This window comes from Seriola aureovittata, chromosome 12 (genome assembly GCF_021018895.1).
Source record: "Seriola aureovittata isolate HTS-2021-v1 ecotype China chromosome 12, ASM2101889v1, whole genome shotgun sequence".
Taxonomy (NCBI): domain Eukaryota; kingdom Metazoa; phylum Chordata; class Actinopteri; order Carangiformes; family Carangidae; genus Seriola; species Seriola aureovittata.
Genome location: NC_079375.1, coordinates 8,376,771 through 8,400,374, shown reverse-complemented (window position 1 = coordinate 8,400,374; position 23,604 = coordinate 8,376,771). Strand labels below are relative to the sequence as shown.

Here is a 23,604-nt window from a genome sequence, read left to right as displayed (position 1 = left end):
AAAAGCCATCAGAATGTCATAGTATAGTAAGGCATAAAAATGTCATAGTTAGCTAAGGTATCAAGTGTCATTAAAATGTCATAATATAGTAAGGCATAAAATATCATTAAAAAACCATAGTATAGTAAGGCATCAAATGTCATAAAAACGTCATAGTATAGGAAGGCATAAAAACGTCATAGTTTAGTAAGGTATCAAATGTCATAAAAATGTCATAGTTTAGTAAGGCATAAAAATGTCATAGTATAGTAAGGCATAAAAATTTCATAGTTAGGTAAGGTATCAAGTGTCATTGAAATGTCATAATATAGTAAGGCATAAAATATTATAAAAAAAAAAAAACATAGTATCAGATGTCTTAAAAATGTCAAAATATAGTAAGGCATGAAAGCGTCTGGGTATAATAAGGCATAAAATGTAGTGAGAACACCATAGTATAGTAAGGTATCAAATGTCATAGTATAGTAAGGTATCAAAAATCATAAGAATGTCATATTATAGTAAGGCATAAAATTTCATAAAAACGTCATAGTATAATGAGGCATAAAATGTCATAAAAACGTCATAGTATAGTGAGGCATAAAATGTCATTAAAAAACGTCATAGTATAGTAAGGCATAAAAACGTCATAGTTGGGTAGGCAGCAAATGTCTTAAAAATGTCAAAATATATTAAGGCATGAAAACGTCTGGGTATAATAAGGCATAAAATGTAGTGAGAACACCATAGTATAGTAAGATATCAAATGTCATAAAAACATCATAATTTAGTAAGGTATCAAATGTCATAGTATAGTAAGGCATAAGAACGTCATACTTTATTAGTAAGGTAGCAAAAGCCATAGTATAGTAAGGCATAAAATTTCATAAAAATGTCATAGTTAGGTAAGGTATCAAGTGTCATTAAAATGTCATAATATAGTAAGGCATAAAATATCATAAAAAAAACATAGTATAGTAAGGCATCAAATGTCATAAAAATGTCATAGTATAGGAAGGCATAAAAACGTCATAGCTTAGTAAGGTATCAAATGTCATAGTATAGTAAGGTATAAAAAGCCATAAGAATGTCATAGTATAGTAAGGCATAAAATGTCCTAAAAATGTCATAGTGTAGTAAGGCATAAAATTTCATAAAAACATCATAGTTAGGTAAGGTATCAAATGTCATTAAAATGTCATAATATAGTAAGGCATAAAATATCATAAAAAAACCATAGTATAGTAAGGCATCAAATGTCATAAAAACGTCATAGTATAGGAAGGCATAAAAATGTCATAGTTTAGTAAGGTATCAAATTTCATAAGAATGTCATAGTTTAGTAAGGCATAAAATGTCATAGTATAATGAGGCATAAAATGTCATAGTATAGTAAGGCATATGAATTTCATAGTTAGGTAAGGTATCAAGTGTCATTAAAATGTCATAATATAGTAAGGCATAAAATATTATAAAAAAAAAAAAACATAGTATCAGATGTCTTAAAAATGTCAAAATATAGTAAGGCATGAAAGCGTCTGGGTATAATAAGGCATAAAATGTAGTGAGAACACCATAGTATAGTAAGGCATAAAATGTCATAAAAATGTCATAGTTTAGTGAGACATAAAAACGTCATAGTATAATGAGGCATAAAATGTCATTAAAATGTCATAATATAGTAAGGCATAAAATATCATAAAAAACCTTAGTATAGTAAGGCATCAAATGTCTTAAAAATGTCAAAATATATTAAGGCATGAAAACGTCTGGGTATAATAAGGCATAAAATGTATTGAGAACACCATAGTATAGTAAGGTATCAAATGTCATAAAAATGTCATAGTATAGTAAGGTATCAAAAATCATAAGAATGTCATAGTATAGTAAGGCATAAAATGTCATAAAAACGTCATAGTTTAGTAAGACATAAAAACGTCATAGTATAATGAGGCATAAAATGTCATAAAAACGTCATAGTTTAGTAAGACATAAAAACGTCATAGTATAATGAGGCATAAAATGTCATAAAAACGTCATAGTATAGTAAGGCATCAAATGTCTTAAAAATGTCAAAATATATTAAGGCATGAAAACGTCTGGGTATAATAAGGCATAAAATGTATTGAGAACACCATAGTATAGTAAGGTATCAAATGTCATAAAAATGTCATAGTATAGTAAGGTATCAAAAATCATAAGAATGTCATAGTATAGTAAGGCATAAAATGTCATAAAAACGTCATAGTTTAGTAAGACATAAAAACGTCATAGTATAATGAGGCATAAAATGTCATAAAAACGTCATAGTTTAGTAAGACATAAAAACGTCATAGTATAATGAGGCATAAAATGTCATAAAAACGTCATAGTATAGTGAGGCATAAAATGTCATAAAAACGTCATAATATAGTAAGGCATAAAATATTATTTAAAAAAAAACCATAGTATCAGATGTCTTAAAAATGTCACAATATATTAAGGCATGAAAACGTCTGGGTATGATAAGGTATAAAATGTTGTGAGAACACCATAGTATAGTAAGGCATAAAATGTCCTAAAAATGTCATAGTGTAGTAAGGCATAAAATTTCATAAAAATGTCATAGTTAGGTAAGGTATCAAGTGTCATTAAAATGTCATAATATAGTTAGGCATAAAATATCATAAAAAAACCATAGTATAGTAAGGCATAAAAATGTCATAGTTAGGTAAGGTATAAAAAGCCATAAGAATGTCATAGTATAGTAAGGCATAAAATGTCATAAAAATGTCATAGTTCAGTAAGACATAAAAATGTCAAAATATAGTAAGGCATGAAAACATCTGGGTATAATAAGGCATAAAATGTAGTGAGAACACCATAGTATAGTAAGGTATCAAATGTCATAAAAATGTCATAGTATAGTAAGGTATCAAAAATCATAAGAATGTCATAGTATAGTAAGGCATAAAATGTCATAAAAATGTCATAGTTTAGTAAGACATAAAAACATCATAATATAATGAGGCATAAAATGTCATAAAAACATCATAGTATAGTGAGGCATAAAATGTCATAAAAACGTCATAGTATAGTAAGGTATAAAAAGCCATAAGAATGTCATAGTATAGTAAGGCATAAAATGTCATAGTTAGGTAAGGTATCAAGTGTCATTAAAAAACCATAGTATAGTAAGGTATAAAAAGCCATCAGAATGTCATAGTATAGGAAGGCATAAAAACGTCATAGTTTAGTAAGGTATCAAATGTCATAAAAATGTCATAGTTTAGTAAGGCATAAAATGTCATAGTATAGTAAGGCATAAAATTTCATAGTTAGGTAAGGTATCAAGTGTCATTAAAATGTCATAATATAGTAAGGCATAAAATATTATAAAAAAAAAAAAAACATAGTATCAGATGTCTTAAAAATGTCAAAATATAGTAAGGCATGAAAGCGTCTGGGTATAATAAGGCATAAAATGTAGTGAGAACACCATAGTATAGTAAGGTATCAAATGTCATAGTATAGTAAGGTATCAAAAATCATAAGAATGTCATATTATAGTAAGGCATAAAATTTCATAAAAACGTCATAGTATAATGAGGCATAAAATGTCATAAAAACGTCATAGTATAGTGAGGCATAAAATGTCATAAAAACGTCATAGTATAGTAAGGTATAAAAAGCCATAAGAATGTCATAGTATAGTAAGGCATAAAAATGTCATAGTTAGGTAAGGTATCAAGTGTCATTAAAAAACCATAGTATAGTAAGGTATAAAAAGCCATCAGAATGTCATAGTATAGGAAGGCATAAAAACGTCATAGTTTAGTAAGGTATCAAATGTCATAAAAATGTCATAGTTTAGTAAGGCATAAAATGTCATAGTATAGTAAGGCATAAAAATTTCATAGTTAGGTAAGGTATCAAGTGTCATTAAAATGTCATAATATAGTAAGGCATAAAATATTATAAAAAAAAAAAACATAGTATCAGATGTCTTAAAAATGTCAAAATATAGTAAGGCATGAAAGCGTCTGGGTATAATAAGGCATAAAATGTAGTGAGAACACCATAGTATAGTAAGGTATCAAATGTCATAGTATAGTAAGGTATCAAAAATCATAAGAATGTCATATTATAGTAAGGCATAAAATTTCATAAAAACGTCATAGTATAATGAGGCATAAAATGTCATAAAAACGTCATAGTATAGTGAGGCATAAAATGTCATTAAAAAACGTCATAGTATAGTAAGGCATAAAAACGTCATAGTTGGGTAGGCAGCAAATGTCTTAAAAATGTCAAAATATATTAAGGCATGAAAACGTCTGGGTATAATAAAGCATAAAATGTAGTGAGAACACCATAGTATAGTAAGATATCAAATGTCATAAAAACATCATAATTTAGTAAGGTATCAAATGTCATAGTATAGTAAGGCATAAGAACGTCATACTTTATTAGTAAGGTAGCAAAAGCCATAGTATAGTAAGGCATAAAATTTCATAAAAATGTCATAGTTAGGTAAGGTATCAAATGTCATTAAAATGTCATAATATAGTAAGGCATAAAATATCATAAAAAAAACATAGTATAGTAAGGCATCAAATGTCATAAAAATGTCATAGTATAGGAAGGCATAAAAACGTCATAGCTTAGTAAGGTATCAAATGTCATAGTATAGTAAGGTATAAAAAGCCATAAGAATGTCATAGTATAGTAAGGCATAAAATGTCATAAAAATGTCATAGTTAGCTAAGGTATCAAATGTCATTAAAATGTCATAATAGAGTAAGGCATAAAATATCATAAAAAAACCATAGTATAGTAAGGCATCAAATGTCATAAAAACGTCATAGTATAGGAAGGCATAAAATGTCATAGTTTAGTAAGGTATCAAATTTCATAAGAATGTCATAGTTTAGTAAGGCATAAAATGTCATAGTATAATGAGGCATAAAATGTCATAGTATAGTAAGGCATATGAATTTCATAGTTAGGTAAGGTATCAAGTGTCATTAAAATGTCATAATATAGTAAGGCATAAAATATTATAAAAAAAAAAAAAAAAAAAAAACATAGTATCAGATGTCTTAAAAATATCAAAATATAGTAAGGCATGAAAACGTCTGGGTATAATAAGGCATAAAATGTAGTGAGAACACCATAGTATAGTAAGGCATAAAATGTCATAAAAATGTCATAGTTTAGTGAGACATAAAAACGTCATAGTATAATGAGGCATAAAATGTCATTAAAATGTCATAATATAGTAAGGCATAAAATATCATAAAAAACCATAGTATAGTAAGGCATAAAATGTCATAAAAACGTCATAGTTTAGTAAGACATAAAAACGTCATAGTATAATGAGGCATAAAATGTCATAAAAACGTCATAGTTTAGTAAGACATAAAAACGTCATAGTATAATGAGGCATAAAATGTCATAAAAACGTCATAGTATAGTGAGGCATCAAATGTCATAAAAACGTCATAATATAGTAAGGCATAAAATATTATTTAAAAAAAAAACCATAGTATCAGATGTCTTAAAAATGTCACAATATATTAAGGCATGAAAACGTCTGGGTATGATAAGGTATAAAATGTTGTGAGAACACCATAGTATAGTAAGGCATAAAATGTCCTAAAAATGTCATAGTGTAGTAAGGCATAAAATTTCATAAAAACATCATAGTTAGGTAAGGTATCAAATGTCATTAAAATGTCATAATATGGTAAGGCATAAAATATCATTAAAAAACCATAGTATAGTAAGGCATAAAATGTCATAAAAACGTAATAGTATAGTGAGGCATAAAATGTCATAAAAACATCATAGTATAGTAAGGCATAAAAATGTCATAGTTAGGTAAGGTATCAAGTGTCATTAAAATGTCATAATATAGTTAGGCATAAAATATCATAAAAAAACCATAGTATAGTAAGGCATAAAAATGTCATAGTTAGGTAAGGTATAAAAAGCCATAAGAATGTCATAGTATAGTAAGGCATAAAATGTCATAAAAATGTCATAGTTCAGTAAGACATAAAAATGTCAAAATATAGTAAGGCATGAAAACATCTGGGTATAATAAGGCATAAAATGTAGTGAGAACACCATAGTATAGTAAGGTATCAAATGTCATAAAAATGTCATAGTATAGTAAGGTATCAAAAATCATAAGAATGTCATAGTATAGTAAGGCATAAAATGTCATAAAAATGTCATAGTTTAGTAAGACATAAAAACATCATAATATAATGAGGCATAAAATGTCATAAAAACGTCATAGTATAGTGAGGCATAAAATGTCATAAAAACGTCATAGTATAGTAAGGTATAAAAAGCCATAAGAATGTCATAGTATAGTAAGGCATAAAAATGTCATAGTTAGGTAAGGTATCAAGTGTCATTAAAAAACCATAGTATAGTAAGGTATAAAAAGCCATCAGAATGTCATAGTATAGGAAGGCATAAAAACGTCATAGTTTAGTAAGGTATCAAATGTCATAAAAATGTCATAGTTTAGTAAGGCATAAAAATGTCATAGTATAGTAAGGCATAAAAATTTCATAGTTAGGTAAGGTATCAAGTGTCATTAAAATGTCATAATATAGTAAGGCATAAAATATTATAAAAAAAAAAAAAACATAGTATCAGATGTCTTAAAAATGTCAAAATATAGTAAGGCATGAAAGCGTCTGGGTATAATAAGGCATAAAATGTAGTGAGAACACCATAGTATAGTAAGGTATCAAATGTCATAGTATAGTAAGGTATCAAAAATCATAAGAATGTCATATTATAGTAAGGCATAAAATTTCATAAAAACGTCATAGTATAATGAGGCATAAAATGTCATAAAAACGTCATAGTATAGTGAGGCATAAAATGTCATTAAAAAACGTCATAGTATAGTAAGGCATAAAAACGTCATAGTTGGGTAGGCAGCAAATGTCTTAAAAATGTCAAAATATATTAAGGCATGAAAACGTCTGGGTATAATAAGGCATAAAATGTAGTGAGAACACCATAGTATAGTAAGATATCAAATGTCATAAAAACATCATAATTTAGTAAGGTATCAAATGTCATAGTATAATAAGGCATAAGAACGTCATAATTTATTAGTAAGGTAGCAAAAGCCATAGTATAGTAAGGCATAAAATTTCATAAAAATGTCATAGTTAGGTAAGGTATCAAGTGTCATTAAAATGTCATAATATAGTAAGGCATAAAATATCATAAAAAAAACATAGTATAGTAAGGCATCAAATGTCATAAAAATGTCATAGTATAGGAAGGCATAAAAATGTCATAGTTTAGTAAGGTATCAAATGTCATAGTATAGTAAGGTATAAAAAGCCATAAGAATGTCATAGTATAGTAAGGCATAAAATGTCATAAAAATGTCATAGTTAGCTAAGGTATCAAATGTCATTAAAATGTCATAATATAGTAAGGCATAAAATATCATAAAAAAACCATAGTATAGTAAGGCATCAAATGTCATAAAAATGTCATAGTATAGGAAGGCATAAAAATGTCATAGTTTAGTAAGGTATCAAATTTCATAAGAATGTCATAGTTTAGTAAGGCATAAAAATGTCATAGTATAATGAGGCATAAAATGTCATAGTATAGTAAGGCATATGAATTTCATAGTTAGGTAAGGTATCAAGTGTCATTAAAATGTCATAATATAGTAAGGCATAAAATATTATAAAAAAAAAAAAAACATAGTATCAGATGTCTTAAAAATGTCAAAATATAGTAAGGCATGAAAGCGTCTGGGTATAATAAGGCATAAAATGTAGTGAGAACACCACAGTATAGTAAGGCATAAAATGTCATAAAAATGTCATAGTTTAGTGAGACATAAAAACGTCATAGTATAATGAGGCATAAAATGTCATTAAAATGTCATAATATAGTAAGGCATAAAATATCATAAAAAACCATAGTATAGTAAGGCATCAAATGTCTTAAAAATGTCAAAATATATTAAGGCATGAAAACGTCTGGGTATAATAAGGCATAAAATGTATTGAGAACACCATAGTATAGTAAGGTATCAAAAATCATAAGAATGTCATACTATAGTAAGGCATAAAATGTCATAAAAACGTCATAGTTTAGTAAGACATAAAAACGTCATAGTATAATGAGGCATAAAATGTCATAAAAACGTCATAGTATAGTGAGGCATAAAATGTCATTTAAAAACGTCATAGTTGGGTAGGCAGCAAATGTCTTAAAAATGTCAAAATATATTAAGGCATGAAAACGTCTGGGTATAATAAGGCATAAAATGTAGTGAGAACACCATAGTATAGTAAGATATCAAATGTCATAAAAACATCATAATTTAGTAAGGTATCAAATGTCATAGTATAGTAAGGCATAAGAACGTCATACTTTATTAGTAAGGTAGCAAAAGCCATAGTATAGTAAGGCATAAAATTTCATAAAAATGTCATAGTTAGGTAAGGTATCAAATGTCATTAAAATGTCATAATATAGTAAGGCATAAAATATCATAAAAAAAACATAGTATAGTAAGGCATCAAATGTCATAAAAATGTCATAGTATAGGAAGGCATAAAAACGTCATAGCTTAGTAAGGTATCAAATGTCATAGTATAGTAAGGTATAAAAAGCCATAAGAATGTCATAGTATAGTAAGGCATGAAATGTCATAAAAATGTCATAGTTAGCTAAGGTATCAAATGTCATTAAAATGTCATAATATAGTAAGGCATAAAATATCATAAAAAAACCATAGTATAGTAAGGCATCAAATGTCATAAAAACGTCATAGTTTAGTAAGACATAAAAACGTCATAGTATAATGAGGCATAAAATGTCATTAAAATGTCATAATATAGTAAGGCATAAAATATCACAAAAAACCATAGTATAGTAAGGCATCAAATGTCTTAAAAATGTCAAAATATAGTAAGGCATGAAAGCGTCTGGGTATAATAAGGCATAAAATGTAGTGAGAACACCATAGTATAGTAAGGTATCAAAAATCATAAGAATGTCATATTATAGTAAGGCATAAAATTTCATAAAAACGTCATAGTATAATGAGGCATAAAATGTCATAAAAACGTCATAGTATAGTGAGGCATAAAATGTCATTAAAAAACGTCATAGTATAGTAAGGCATAAAAACGTCATAGTTGGGTAGGCAGCAAATGTCTTAAAAATGTAAAAATATATTAAGGCATGAAAACGTCTGGGTATAATAAAGCATAAAATGTAGTGAGAACACCATAGTATAGTAAGATATCAAATGTCATAAAAACATCATAATTTAGTAAGGTATCAAATGTCATAGTATAGTAAGGCATAAGAACGTCATACTTTATTAGTAAGGTAGCAAAAGCCATAGTATAGTAAGGCATAAAATTTCATAAAAATGTCATAGTTAGGTAAGGTATCAAATGTCATTAAAATGTCATAATATAGTAAGGCATAAAATATTATAAAAAAAAAAAAACATAGTATAGTAAGGCATCAAATGTCATAAAAATGTCATAGTATAGGAAGGCATAAAAACGTCATAGTTAGTAAGGTATCAAATGTCATAGTATAGTAAGGTATAAAAAGCCATAAGAATGTCATAGTATAGTAAGGCATAAAATGTCATAAAAATGTCATAGTTAGCTAAGGTATCAAATGTCATTAAAATGTCATAATATAGTAAGGCATAAAATATCATAAAAAAACCATAGTATAGTAAGGCATCAAATGTCATAAAAACGTCATAGTATAGGAAGGCATAAAATGTCATAGTTTAGTAAGGTATCAAATTTCATAAGAATGTCATAGTTTAGTAAGGCATAAAATGTCATAGTATAATGAGGCATAAAATGTCATAGTATAGTAAGGCATATGAATTTCATAGTTAGGTAAGGTATCAAGTGTCATTAAAATGTCATAATATAGTAAGGCATAAAATATCATAAAAAAAACATAGTATAGTAAGGCATCAAATGTCATAAAAATGTCATAGTATAGGAAGGCATAAAAACGTCATAGCTTAGTAAGGTATCAAATGTCATAGTATAGTAAGGTATAAAAAGCCATAAGAATGTCATAGTATAGTAAGGCATAAAATGTCATAAAAATGTCATAGTTAGCTAAGGTATCAAATGTCATTAAAATGTCATAATAGAGTAAGGCATAAAATATCATAAAAAAACCATAGTATAGTAAGGCATCAAATGTCATAAAAACGTCATAGTATAGGAAGGCATAAAAATGTCATAGTTTAGTAAGGTATCAAATTTCATAAGAATGTCATAGTTTAGTAAGGCATAAAAATGTCATAGTATAATGAGGCATAAAATGTCATAGTATAGTAAGGCATATGAATTTCATAGTTAGGTAAGGTATCAAGTGTCATTAAAATGTCATAATATAGTAAGGCATAAAATATCATAAAAAAAACATAGTATAGTAAGGCATCAAATGTCATAAAAATGTCATAGTATAGGAAGGCATAAAAACGTCATAGCTTAGTAAGGTATCAAATGTCATAGTATAGTAAGGTATAAAAAGCCATAAGAATGTCATAGTATAGTAAGGCATAAAATGTCATAAAAATGTCATAGTTAGCTAAGGTATCAAATGTCATTAAAATGTCATAATAGAGTAAGGCATAAAATATCATAAAAAACCATAGTATAGTAAGGCATAAAATGTCATAAAAACGTCATAGTTTAGTAAGACATAAAAACGTCATAGTATAATGAGGCATAAAATGTCATAAAAACGTCATAGTTTAGTAAGACATAAAAACGTCATAGTATAATGAGGCATAAAATGTCATAAAAACGTCATAGTATAGTGAGGCATCAAATGTCATAAAAACGTCATAATATAGTAAGGCATAAAATATTATTTAAAAAAAAAACCATAGTATCAGATGTCTTAAAAATGTCACAATATATTAAGGCATGAAAACGTCTGGGTATGATAAGGTATAAAATGTTGTGAGAACACCATAGTATAGTAAGGCATAAAAATGTCCTAAAAATGTCATAGTGTAGTAAGGCATAAAATTTCATAAAAACATCATAGTTAGGTAAGGTATCAAATGTCATTAAAATGTCATAATATGGTAAGGCATAAAATATCATTAAAAAACCATAGTATAGTAAGGCATAAAATGTCATAAAAACGTAATAGTATAGTGAGGCATAAAATGTCATAAAAATGTCATAGTATAGTAAGGCATAAAATGTCATAGTTAGGTAAGGTATCAAGTGTCATTAAAATGTCATAATATAGTTAGGCATAAAATATCATAAAAAAACCATAGTATAGTAAGGCATAAAAATGTCATAGTTAGGTAAGGTATAAAAAGCCATAAGAATGTCATAGTATAGTAAGGCATAAAATGTCATAAAAATGTCATAGTTCAGTAAGACATAAAAATGTCAAAATATAGTAAGGCATGAAAACATCTGGGTATAATAAGGCATAAAATGTAGTGAGAACACCATAGTATAGTAAGGTATCAAATGTCATAAAAATGTCATAGTATAGTAAGGTATCAAAAATCATAAGAATGTCATAGTATAGTAAGGCATAAAATGTCATAAAAATGTCATAGTTTAGTAAGACATAAAAACATCATAATATAATGAGGCATAAAATGTCATAAAAACGTCATAGTATAGTGAGGCATAAAATGTCATAAAAACGTCATAGTATAGTAAGGTATAAAAAGCCATAAGAATGTCATAGTATAGTAAGGCATAAAATGTCATAGTTAGGTAAGGTATCAAGTGTCATTAAAAAACCATAGTATAGTAAGGTATAAAAAGCCATCAGAATGTCATAGTATAGGAAGGCATAAAAACGTCATAGTTTAGTAAGGTATCAAATGTCATAAAAATGTCATAGTTTAGTAAGGCATAAAAATGTCATAGTATAGTAAGGCATAAAAATTTCATAGTTAGGTAAGGTATCAAGTGTCATTAAAATGTCATAATATAGTAAGGCATAAAATATTATAAAAAAAAAAAAACATAGTATCAGATGTCTTAAAAATGTCAAAATATAGTAAGGCATGAAAGCGTCTGGGTATAATAAGGCATAAAATGTAGTGAGAACACCATAGTATAGTAAGGTATCAAATGTCATAGTATAGTAAGGTATCAAAAATCATAAGAATGTCATATTATAGTAAGGCATAAAATTTCATAAAAACGTCATAGTATAATGAGGCATAAAATGTCATAAAAACGTCATTGTATAGTGAGGCATAAAATGTCATTAAAAAACGTCATAGTATAGTAAGGCATAAAAACGTCATAGTTGGGTAGGCAGCAAATGTCTTAAAAATGTCAAAATATATTAAGGCATGAAAACGTCTGGGTATAATAAGGCATAAAATGTAGTGAGAACACCATAGTATAGTAAGATATCAAATGTCATAAAAACATCATAATTTAGTAAGGTATCAAATGTCATAGTATAATAAGGCATAAGAACGTCATACTTTATTAGTAAGGTAGCAAAAGCCATAGTATAGTAAGGCATAAAATTTCATAAAAATGTCATAGTTAGGTAAGGTATCAAGTGTCATTAAAATGTCATAATATAGTAAGGCATAAAATATCATAAAAAAAACATAGTATAGTAAGGCATCAAATGTCATAAAAATGTCATAGTATAGGAAGGCATAAAAACGTCATAGCTTAGTAAGGTATCAAATGTCATAGTATAGTAAGGTATAAAAAGCCATAAGAATGTCATAGTATAGTAAGCATAAAATGTCATAAAAATGTCATAGTTAGCTAAGGTATCAAATGTCATTAAAATGTCATAATATAGTAAGGCATAAAATATCATAAAAAAACCATAGTATAGTAAGGCATCAAATGTCATAAAAACGTCATAGTATAGGAAGGCATAAAAATGTCATAGTTTAGTAAGGTATCAAATTTCATAAGAATGTCATAGTTTAGTAAGGCATAAAAATGTCATAGTATAATGAGGCATAAAATGTCATAGTATAGTAAGGCATATGAATTTCATAGTTAGGTAAGGTATCAAGTGTCATTAAAATGTCATAATATAGTAAGGCATAAAATATTATAAAAAAAAAAAAAACATAGTATCAGATGTCTTAAAAATGTCAAAATATAGTAAGGCATGAAAGCGTCTGGGTATAATAAGGCATAAAATGTAGTGAGAACACCACAGTATAGTAAGGCATAAAATGTCATAAAAATGTCATAGTTTAGTGAGACATAAAAACGTCATAGTATAATGAGGCATAAAATGTCATTAAAATGTCATAATATAGTAAGGCATAAAATATCATAAAAAACCATAGTATAGTAAGGCATCAAATGTCTTAAAAATGTCAAAATATATTAAGGCATGAAAACGTCTGGGTATAATAAGGCATAAAATGTATTGAGAACACCATAGTATAGTAAGGTATCAAAAATCATAAGAATGTCATACTATAGTAAGGCATAAAATGTCATAAAAACGTCATAGTTTAGTAAGACATAAAAACGTCATAGTATAATGAGGCATAAAATGTCATTTAAAAACGTCATAGTTGGGTAGGCAGCAAATGTCTTAAAAATGTCAAAATATATTAAGGCATGAAAACGTCTGGGTATAATAAAGCATAAAATGTAGTGAGAACACCATAGTATAGTAAGATATCAAATGTCATAAAAACATCATAATTTAGTAAGGTATCAAATGTCATAGTATAGTAAGGCATAAGAACGTCATACTTTATTAGTAAGGTAGCAAAAGCCATAGTATAGTAAGGCATAAAATTTCATAAAAATGTCATAGTTAGGTAAGGTATCAAATGTCATTAAAATGTCATAATATAGTAAGGCATAAAATATCATAAAAAAAACATAGTATAGTAAGGCATCAAATGTCATAAAAATGTCATAGTATAGGAAGGCATAAAAACGTCATAGCTTAGTAAGGTATCAAATGTCATAGTATAGTAAGGTATAAAAAGCCATAAGAATGTCATAGTATAGTAAGGCATAAAATGTCATAAAAATGTCATAGTTAGCTAAGGTATCAAATGTCATTAAAATGTCATAATATAGTAAGGCATAAAATATCATAAAAAAACCATAGTATAGTAAGGCATCAAATGTCATAAAAACGTCATAGTATAGGAAGGCATAAAAATGTCATAGTTTAGTAAGGTATCAAATTTCATAAGAATGTCATAGTTTAGTAAGGCATAAAAATGTCATAGTATAATGAGGCATAAAATGTCATAGTATAGTAAGGCATATGAATTTCATAGTTAGGTAAGGTATCAAGTGTCATTAAAATGTCATAATATAGTAAGGCATAAAATATTATAAAAAAAAAAAAACATAGTATCAGATGTCTTAAAAATGTCAAAATATAGTAAGGCATGATAGCGTCTGGGTATAATAAGGCATAAAATGTAGTGAGAACACCACAGTATAGTAAGGCATAAAATGTCATAAAAATGTCATAGTTTAGTGAGACATAAAAACGTCATAGTATAATGAGGCATAAAATGTCAGTAAAATGTCATAATATAGTAAGGCATAAAATATCATAAAAAACCATAGTATAGTAAGGCATCAAATGTCTTAAAAATGTCAAAATATATTAAGGCATGAAAACGTCTGGGTATAATAAGGCATAAAATGTATTGAGAACACCATAGTATAGTAAGGTATCAAATGTCATAAAAATGTCATAGTATAGTAAGGTATCAAAAATCATAAGAATGTCATAGTATAGTAAGGCATAAAATGTCATAAAAACGTCATAGTATAATGAGGCATAAAATGTCATAAAAACGTCATAGTTTAGTAAGACATAAAAACGTCATAGTATAATGAGGCATAAAATGTCATAAAAACGTCATAGTATAGTGAGGCATCAAATGTCATAAAAACGTCATAGTATAGGAAGGCATAAAAATGTCATAGTTTAGTAAGGTATCAAATTTCATAAGAATGTCATAGTTTAGTAAGGCATAAAAATGTCATAGTATAATGAGGCATAAAATGTCATAGTATAGTAAGGCATATGAATTTCATAGTTAGGTAAGGTATCAAGTGTCATTAAAATGTCATAATATAGTAAGCATAAAATATTATAAAAAAAAAAAAAACATAGTATCAGATGTCTTAAAAATGTCAAAATATAGTAAGGCATGAAAGCGTCTGGGTATAATAAGGCATAAAATGTAGTGAGAACACCACAGTATAGTAAGGCATAAAATGTCATAAAAATGTCATAGTTTAGTGAGACATAAAAACGTCATAGTATAATGAGGCATAAAATGTCAGTAAAATGTCATAATATAGTAAGGCATAAAAAACCATAGTATAGTAAGGCATCAAATGTCTTAAAAATGTCAAAATATATTAAGGCATGAAAACGTCTGGGTATAATAAGGCATAAAATGTATTGAGAACACCATAGTATAGTAAGGTATCAAATGTCATAAAAATGTCATAGTATAGTAAGGTATCAAAAATCATAAGAATGTCATAGTATAGTAAGGCATAAAATGTCATAAAAACGTCATAGTTTAGTAAGACATAAAAACGTCATAGTATAATGAGGCATAAAATGTCATTAAAATGTCATAATATAGTAAGGCATAAAATATCATAAAAACGTCATAGTTTAGTAAGACATAAAAACGTCATAGTATAATGAGGCATAAAATGTCATAGTATAGTGAGGCATAAAAATGTCATAGTTAGGTAAGGTATCAAGTGTCATAATATAGTAAGGCATAAAATAGCATTAAAAAAAACCATAGTATAGTAAGGCATCAAATGTCATAAAAACGTCATAGTTAGCTAAGGTATCAAATGTCATAATATAGTAAGGCATAAAAACGTCATAGTTTAGTAAGGTATCAAAATGTCATAGTTAGGTAAGGTATAAAAAGCCATAAGAATGTCATAATATAGTAAGGCATAAAATATCATAAAAAAACCATAGTATAGTAAGGCATCAAGTGTCATAAAAACGTCATAGTATAAATACACAATTAATGTAGCTCACGCTTGTACTTGAGTAAACATACTTGTTTAGTTTCCAGCTCTACACTGTTTTTAATAAGAATTTGTTCTGATAAGAGAGACAACAGGTGTTTTTTTTTTTTTTTTGTCTCAGCATACTCTAAGCCTCTTTCAGTGTTCAGCCATATACAAGCAGTCATATTTCACACCCTTACAGTATGACTTGTTTGCCCTCCCACAGCGGTCCTATTCATGCTCATCAGCTCCATCCAGATGACCATATGGGCAGGAGAGGAGCATGAGATCCACACCAGAGAATTCATTAGGAGCCGCAGTGCCATCAACCCTCTGTTTCTTTGAGGTAGCCGATGAGATTCAGGCTAGTGGGCGGCCTGAGGCAATGACACCATCCACTTGCGGCAGAAGAACAGTAATTGGACTGTGTGTCACATAAATCCAGGTTGTGACAGGCCACAATGCAAAGCTATCTCTGAGCCAGTCCACTGACCTGCAGTGGCTTTCTTAGCTTTTCAGTGGCGGTCAGAAGATGTACTGTAGGTCAGCCTTTCAACTCTGAAGAACCCACAGTGGCTTAATTCTTTCTATAACAGAAGCAAGGACGGACTGAAATATATTGATGACAAATACTGCACTTCACATATACCTAAAGGTTGGATTGTTTTATTTGGGTTTGATGATGCAGTACCAATCAGCTAGGCAAGACTGCACAGAGCATAAAGTAGAAAGCATGTTTAAGGTTTATTTGGCCAGATACAAAATAGAATTCCTCTTTATTTACATCTAAAAGCTTTCTTATCCTCAAATGTAATCCTTTAAGAGGAACATCTCATGCTATTTTGTACTGACACAGCAATGTATGAAACACAGCAGACAAAGAAATACTTACATTTAAAACAGTAAGTGACTGAAAAGAACAGAAGTTATAGTAAACATGTTTTGTATTCAGACAGTCAAGACAAACAAGATGAAATGACACTTCATTTGAAGACGGTAAATAAAATTGAGGTGTGTGTGTCAATGTAGACATTTTAAAAATACTGCTAAGGTGCTTAAGTATTAATTACACATACAATATGTACATATTTATACAAGTCAGTCAATATAAACAGAAATATCTTTCTTTCAGATGAAGAACTAACATGAACACACATGATTTCAAGTAATGTGTCAGACATGTTTGGTTTTTGACAGACTGCTCTACCAGTGACCTCAGGCTCATCCCTGTCCTAAAAAGCAAATTTGGCTAGTGAAATATGAAAGGTGTTATGAAGTTAGTTTACTGCCCTGCAGAATAACACCTCTACATTTGTGTGTCTGTATTTTTACAGGTGACTTTGTCATGTTTTCCTCTTCACCGGTGAAATCTTGATGTCTTTTCTTCCTCCTGCCATTCGTCTGTGTAATGTAACATCCTCGTCCTCTCCTGTCTGTTGCTTGGCAAAGTTGACAAACACCTGAACGACAGGAAGTAAATTCTGTGAACTGATCTCGTTAAAGGAGCAAAATGTACTGCATCTGTTTAGGTGTGGTGATCATGATTTAGTGATTTCCAGCATAGTTTTTGAGCCATGTTTAAAATAAGAAATTAAACAGTTTTCTTTAAAGACAAGTAAAACTTTTTTTTTTTTTAGTTTCTGACGTACCTGGTCCAGTGTTGTCTGAGAAACGGAGTAGTCTTCAATGCTGAGCCTTTCTTTATTGGCCACCACCAGCTGAAATATCCTGGCTAGGGAGGAGGAAGCAATCTCGTACTGCAGTGTGTTGTAGTGCTTCTCCCGCTGAACACAGCCAGGGAAGCAGCTCTCCATGAAGCTCTCGACTGGCTCCAGCTCTGGGGACAAGCCAACTTTAGCTGCCTTGATTTTCATGGTCACTACATAGCCGTCACCAAATCTGGAAAAGGGAAACAGCGTATAAATATTAGACATCTTTAAGGATATACTGTATATTTTTTCATACTTTATATAAAGATCTACAGCTTTTACTACATTGGAAGTGCTTTTATGTCTTGTGGTTACTTCATTGAAGACCAAATATTTTAACCAATGCTACAGTAGATGTATTTTTAGTTTCTAAAGATGTAACTTCATGTTATTAGTATTTTCAAAGTCAAACTGTATCTTTCTTCATTTATTAAAAGGGGTTTGTAAGATTTCTCTGCCGTCGAACGTGGTTTCTTGCTGGGAATCAGTGGTGGTGATTGTTGCTTGACAAGAGCGTCAGCCATTGTTGTGTTTACAAGACAAGTGGTTATAATATGCCCTCTGAGCAGCGCTACATCTTCAGGGCAGATCAGAGGCTATAATGAGTTGCTATCGGAAAGTGACGAGACAGGCTGGGGCTAGCTGGTTAGCATGCTAACTGGAGTAGAAAAAAAGACGTTATAGAGACGAGAGTTAACATTGGTGTTGCTTTCCACCTAGAGACTGCGAGTTAATGAATAAAATTTGATGCTGAACTCGTAAACACTCAAAATCTCTTACTTGTATTTGAGGTGCTGGATGGTACCCAAACACTTAAAGGTCCCATTGACCATGATGGCCAGTCGAGTGCAGAGGGCCTCACACTCCTCCATACTGGAGGAAAAACAACAATAATCCATATTTTATTGCTGCTGTTACATGTCTGTGAGCAATAAATCATAATTTCACAAGTCTCTATAGTAAAATGAAGCAAACACCCATCTAGTCATGATTTCATCAACAATTCTTCGCAAAACAGTTAATTGTGTTTGGTCAGCTGCTGCAGCAGATGTGTGCAGTGGATTAATTTCATTATTAGATACTGAACCTGTGTGATGTCAGCACTACAGCCCTGCCGTCCTGAATGACACTCATGATGGCGTTCCACAGAAAGCGCCGAGAGTGCGGGTCCATCCCCGTCGTGGGCTCGTCCTAAACACACACACAGACACAGGCACAAACAAACAGCAAACTTGACTCTGAGCACATGTGAGCAGAGACCAAATCCTTATCTCTATCAGCATATGGCAAAGATCTTAGATTTATGCCAACTTGAATTGAACCGAGCTGTTGCCTGCCAATGTATAAAACATTCGAGGCCAGGCTTGACTGAACCCATATGGCTTCCCATCTGGATCCATATACCATTTTAGTGACAAATCCCTGCATAAAACCCAAAAACCCAAATAATGGGCTCATGAGCTCCTTGTCATTGGCTGACTCACCAGCAGCACCAGCGCTGGGCAGCCAATCATTGCGATTGCTGTGGAAAGTTTACGTTTGTTGCCTCCACTGTAGGTCCCTGCACAGCAGCCGGCGTACTCTGTTAGACCCAGCTTCTGGATGCCCCACTCTGCCACCTACAAGGGAAAGTGGACAAGTGTTGTTTGGAGGGTACTTTTACCCAAAGTGCATTACTGCATACATCTCAGGATGGGGAGCCCCTACTGTTGACTGAGCGCTTCATAACAACACTACTGCAAAATTAAAAGCACAAAACAAACATTAGCAAACACTGAGCAACAGTAAAGGGAAGATGCACAAAACAGATGAGCTTTTTGTTTAGTGCGTAGCCAAATAGTAGCTTCAGTTACGTAGCAGCATGAGACACCCTGAGACAGCTAAAGGTGTGAAGCAGCGGGAGTCCTACTCACTCTGGGGATCTCTGACTCCGGAACCCCTCTGAGACGAGCGTAGAGGTAGAGATGCTCCCTGCCAGTAAGAAGCTCATCGATGGCATCAAACTGAGGGCAGTAGCCCATGTTCTGGTGCACGTCCAGAATCTCTGTCACAATGCTGGCAAACAAGACACAAGGAGTGAGCCATCAGAGCTCATAACATTGCACTAATAACAAAATATCAATCAATTCTGAGTGTGGGTTATACTGATAATGTTGTTATTTAAAACATGTCATCTCAGGCTGAGAGTACTGTGAGCAAAATTTAGTCAATAGTCTGAATAAATAAAACATGACAAATTTATTTTCTTATCGACTGTATTTATTCATTTAATGAACAAATTTGTTTTTGTCATAAATTACTGCCAATTAATCAGTTTTTCACAAAAAGCAATGTGTGTATGTTTGTGTGCATTCCACTATCCCTGTGGGGACACTCATTGACATAATGCAGTCTCTATCGCCTTAACCTAACTCTAACCATCGTACATAAATGCCTAACTCAAGCAGTCTCTACCCGTGTGGAGTGGGACTTCAATTTATGTTCCCATGGTGACACATGTCTCGATGGTTTAGTGATCATTCTGGTCAAAGTACCCACCATGATATAACAACAAGAACAAGACGATACTCTCACCTCCTCATCCGTCAAATACAGGAAGAGAAGGAAAAAGTAAATGTAACTAACATCCACATTGAGGCCATGGCCCTTGAGGAGAAGTGAATAATATTGCTGTATTTTAAGGGAGGGTGGTTCCTTGCCAGAAAGGTCAGGGGTCACTATAATTCATAGTTCATTTAAATAGCTTTAAAAAGCAAATAATGATAATAGCTAATCTGGACTTTCATTAATCAGGGATCCAGTAGAGTTTAAGTGTCTTAAATGCTGTTTGAGAGCTTTTCCAACCCTGACGAGCTCTGAGGGGAGAACTGTGTACTTTCAAATAGTTGGCATGAAAATATTTTTTATTGAACAATACTGGCACCAAAACTACTGCTCAATTAGATTTGGGACTTCATAAACTTAATTGTCCATCAAGCCCCTTTCTTTGCGAAATGTGGGTTTTAGTCACAGGATGTAGATTATGTTTGAATGACCTTCTGGGTCTCTAAACTTTCTAACTAATTGGACTGTCTCCAGCAGCTTCCCATCTGGAACTGCGTGCAGGATAAATCAAAACCAACCAGATCTTTTTTTTTTTTTTTTTTTTTTATAAACACCCAATCCTCTCCTGAAAAGGGTTTGTGTTGCATTGTGCAGGGACAGCTTTGACTGATCTTTATGTACCTGTAACCAGCCACAGTGGCCTCCCCAGAGCTGACATCAGTGTCACCAGTCAGCATTTTGAAGGTCGTCGTCTTTCCAGCTCCATTGACTCCCAAGAGACCAAAGCACTAACAGGACAAAAGACAGTCACGGTGTCAATACAAGCACAGATTCAGCTGAGATACTGCAAGGGAAGCACTTAACATATGACTACTGATTTCCTTATGAATCTCTAATATTCTATTTGTTTTCATAACATGTCTGGAAATGTCCATGTATAATAGAAATATAACAAACACACCCAGACAAAAATAAGACCATAGATAAATATACTTCATTATGCTGCCTGCTGATGAAATGCATCTGCATCTCTAAGTGTGTGGCTAAAAGCTTAGTCGGTGTGTGGGTTTACTTGAGCAAATACAAGGAGACAAAACTTAAGAATCAGAATTTAAAAGAAAGGATTAGTAGTTCTCAATGAACTCAGTGACTTTACCTCTCCTGCAGGGACTCCCACACAAATCCGGTCCACAGCTGCCCTCTTCCTGCCCACATACGTCTGTGCAGAGAAACCAGGGAAACAATAATAATTCAGTTTATTTGCGTCATTATGTTTGTGTACATTTTATTATGTACGATTGTATAATCAATACAATGTGCCAGTTTCTTTTTTATAATGCATTAATATGAATGTATATATCATCTTTAGTATTTGTTTTGTATTATACCTAGTGTGTCTTATATATTTATATATTATAAATGTATTCCCTTTGTCTCTTCCTTTATCTGCTGTTATTTGCTGTTAATGCTGCAGTTTTTTTTTTATGAATTCAATTCTACTAAACAAAATCAACAATGTTTTTTATATTTAATTATCTAATCTATCTATGTAATATAATGTGTTGTCAGGATTGTTAAGAACTTGCTGAATTGTTATTTTCCCATCGTTTTGTCTGTATTGTTGTGTCCATTTTTTGTGCATGTTTTTTGGCCAGAGCATCTTTTTAGGTATAAAACCTGAGGTTGGTCAAAACATCGAAACAATACAAACAAAATCATTTGAAATTAAGAAGGAGTTGTAATTCTAATGTGTGGTTATATTTCAATTTTATACATTTTTCTTTCCTTTTTTTCTATCCAGCACCTAACTCACTGAGGTTTTGTGGATGTACATAACTACTCTAACTTCATCCTGCTCCTTGGCCCTTTGGGAGAATGACATTTCATTCAACTATATGAGTAAGGATGAATGAAAACAAAGGTAAACTAAAACTAACAAATTCTGTTGGATTTCAGGATGGCCAAATATAAAAGGAGCTTATTAAATTTTATAATACAGTGTCTATTACAGTGTAAAGTATGATTATAGAATTAAGATTACATGAAGTCAAGTTTAGTCACAGACGTGTTCGAGTGAGTGATGTTTACCTTTGACAGGTCTCTGATCTGCAGGATGTCTGTCTTGCTCCGTCCATCATAAATTCTCTGCCGTTCTGATGCAACATCATCATCTTCATCTAGTGTTGCCGTTTCCTTGTATTCTGATAACCTGAAGAGTACAGAACAAAAAAAAAAAATCACATGTTGTACATGAGCTGCACTTTATCTGTTAATGGCTTGGCCAGAGGCGTGACCCTGTGTGAATGCATGTTTCCTGGTTAAGTTTCAATGGAAAGGTGAAGAGTACTGGTGTAATAAGGTTAAGATGCTGTGTATGTAAACCTGTACGCTGATCTGTGTTAAGCCAGTTCCTCACCAGCGGTCCAAGAAGAAGCGGTACTGGATGAGAAGATTGAGAATAAAGTAGACAAAGCCTTCCACCGCCATGAAAGCAACATTTTTCCCCACAAAGTCCCACCGGAAAGGGTCCGCTATGTACTCCTCACCTGGAAAAAGAGACGAGATCTGTGCTGAAAATGAACCCTTTGTTCATTGAGTAAAAAGAAAACCCCACAAGATTTTATTTTTATACATCTCACAGGCTGTACAAACATTACTTTTCCAGATAGCGAGGACAGTTATAAGTCATCCATACTGCAGAGTCTGTAGGATGGATGACATCTGACACGACTGAGGAGCAGTTATACACAACTTCCTACTGAACGAATACAATTTTGATGAGTAAAGGTTCAGTTTTGTAAATGTATACTTTGTTTCCATTGGAAACTGCAAAATGGGCTTTTCTCTCCAAGTGTGTATCTCACAGTTTAAAAACAATAATTCAAATAGCAGCTTTTTCTGATGACATGTAAGTAATTATTTAAAAGTCAAACAAAACTCCTAACCAAACCTTTTATGTTTTATGACCACTAAGTATACACTCCTTACCAAACCTGGCGTAAACATCAGTGACAGCCTGATTCATGGCCATGTCTATCAGTCCTCGCCCCAGGCAGAAGTGAGGGAACACCAGCAGGCCTTTCTTCAGCCACTCATTGAACATCAGCAAAGACTGGAAACACAACAACACACATCCAATTCACATCTCCCTGAAGAGCAGAAGTGAACACTTTACAATAATAGACTAATTGTGGTCAGTCAATGTTGTGGGAGAAATATATAGGTCTACATTAAACTTGAAGTAGTCCACTAAATGTCTGACATCACTGCATGATCATCATTTCAATTAGTTCTCATTAAACATTTACGTCATATCTAACGAAATTCAT

At 31.2% G+C, this 23,604-nt stretch overlaps 1 protein-coding gene and 1 long non-coding RNA gene across 3 annotated transcripts in view; one reads left to right on the top strand and one right to left on the bottom strand.

Moving 5' to 3' along the window:
- LOC130178506 (uncharacterized) overlaps window positions 1–16,571 on the top strand; it is a 44,305-nt gene extending 27,734 nt beyond the window's left edge. Inside the window, exon 4 of the long non-coding RNA XR_008829176.1 lies at window positions 16,249–16,571. This is a non-coding gene — a long non-coding RNA (uncharacterized LOC130178506). The remainder of the gene's footprint in view (window positions 1–16,248) is intronic.
- Window positions 16,572–16,672: 101 nt separating this feature from the next.
- Window positions 16,673–23,604, bottom strand: part of LOC130178504 (retinal-specific phospholipid-transporting ATPase ABCA4-like) — a 37,697-nt gene continuing 30,765 nt past the window's right edge. For both annotated transcript variants that reach the window (XM_056390812.1, XM_056390813.1), the window contains 11 exons: window positions 23,264–23,387; window positions 22,692–22,821; window positions 22,364–22,484; window positions 21,432–21,494; window positions 20,957–21,063; window positions 19,645–19,786; window positions 19,216–19,350; window positions 18,819–18,922; window positions 18,512–18,604; window positions 17,672–17,921; window positions 16,673–17,482 (listed from right to left, as the gene is read on the bottom strand). In XM_056390812.1, the coding sequence (XP_056246787.1) occupies window positions 17,366–17,482; window positions 17,672–17,921; window positions 18,512–18,604; window positions 18,819–18,922; window positions 19,216–19,350; window positions 19,645–19,786; window positions 20,957–21,063; window positions 21,432–21,494; window positions 22,364–22,484; window positions 22,692–22,821; window positions 23,264–23,387 (1,386 nt within the window). In that variant the 3' untranslated portion in view covers window positions 16,673–17,365. The remainder of the gene's footprint in view (window positions 17,483–17,671; window positions 17,922–18,511; window positions 18,605–18,818; window positions 18,923–19,215; window positions 19,351–19,644; window positions 19,787–20,956; window positions 21,064–21,431; window positions 21,495–22,363; window positions 22,485–22,691; window positions 22,822–23,263; window positions 23,388–23,604) is intronic.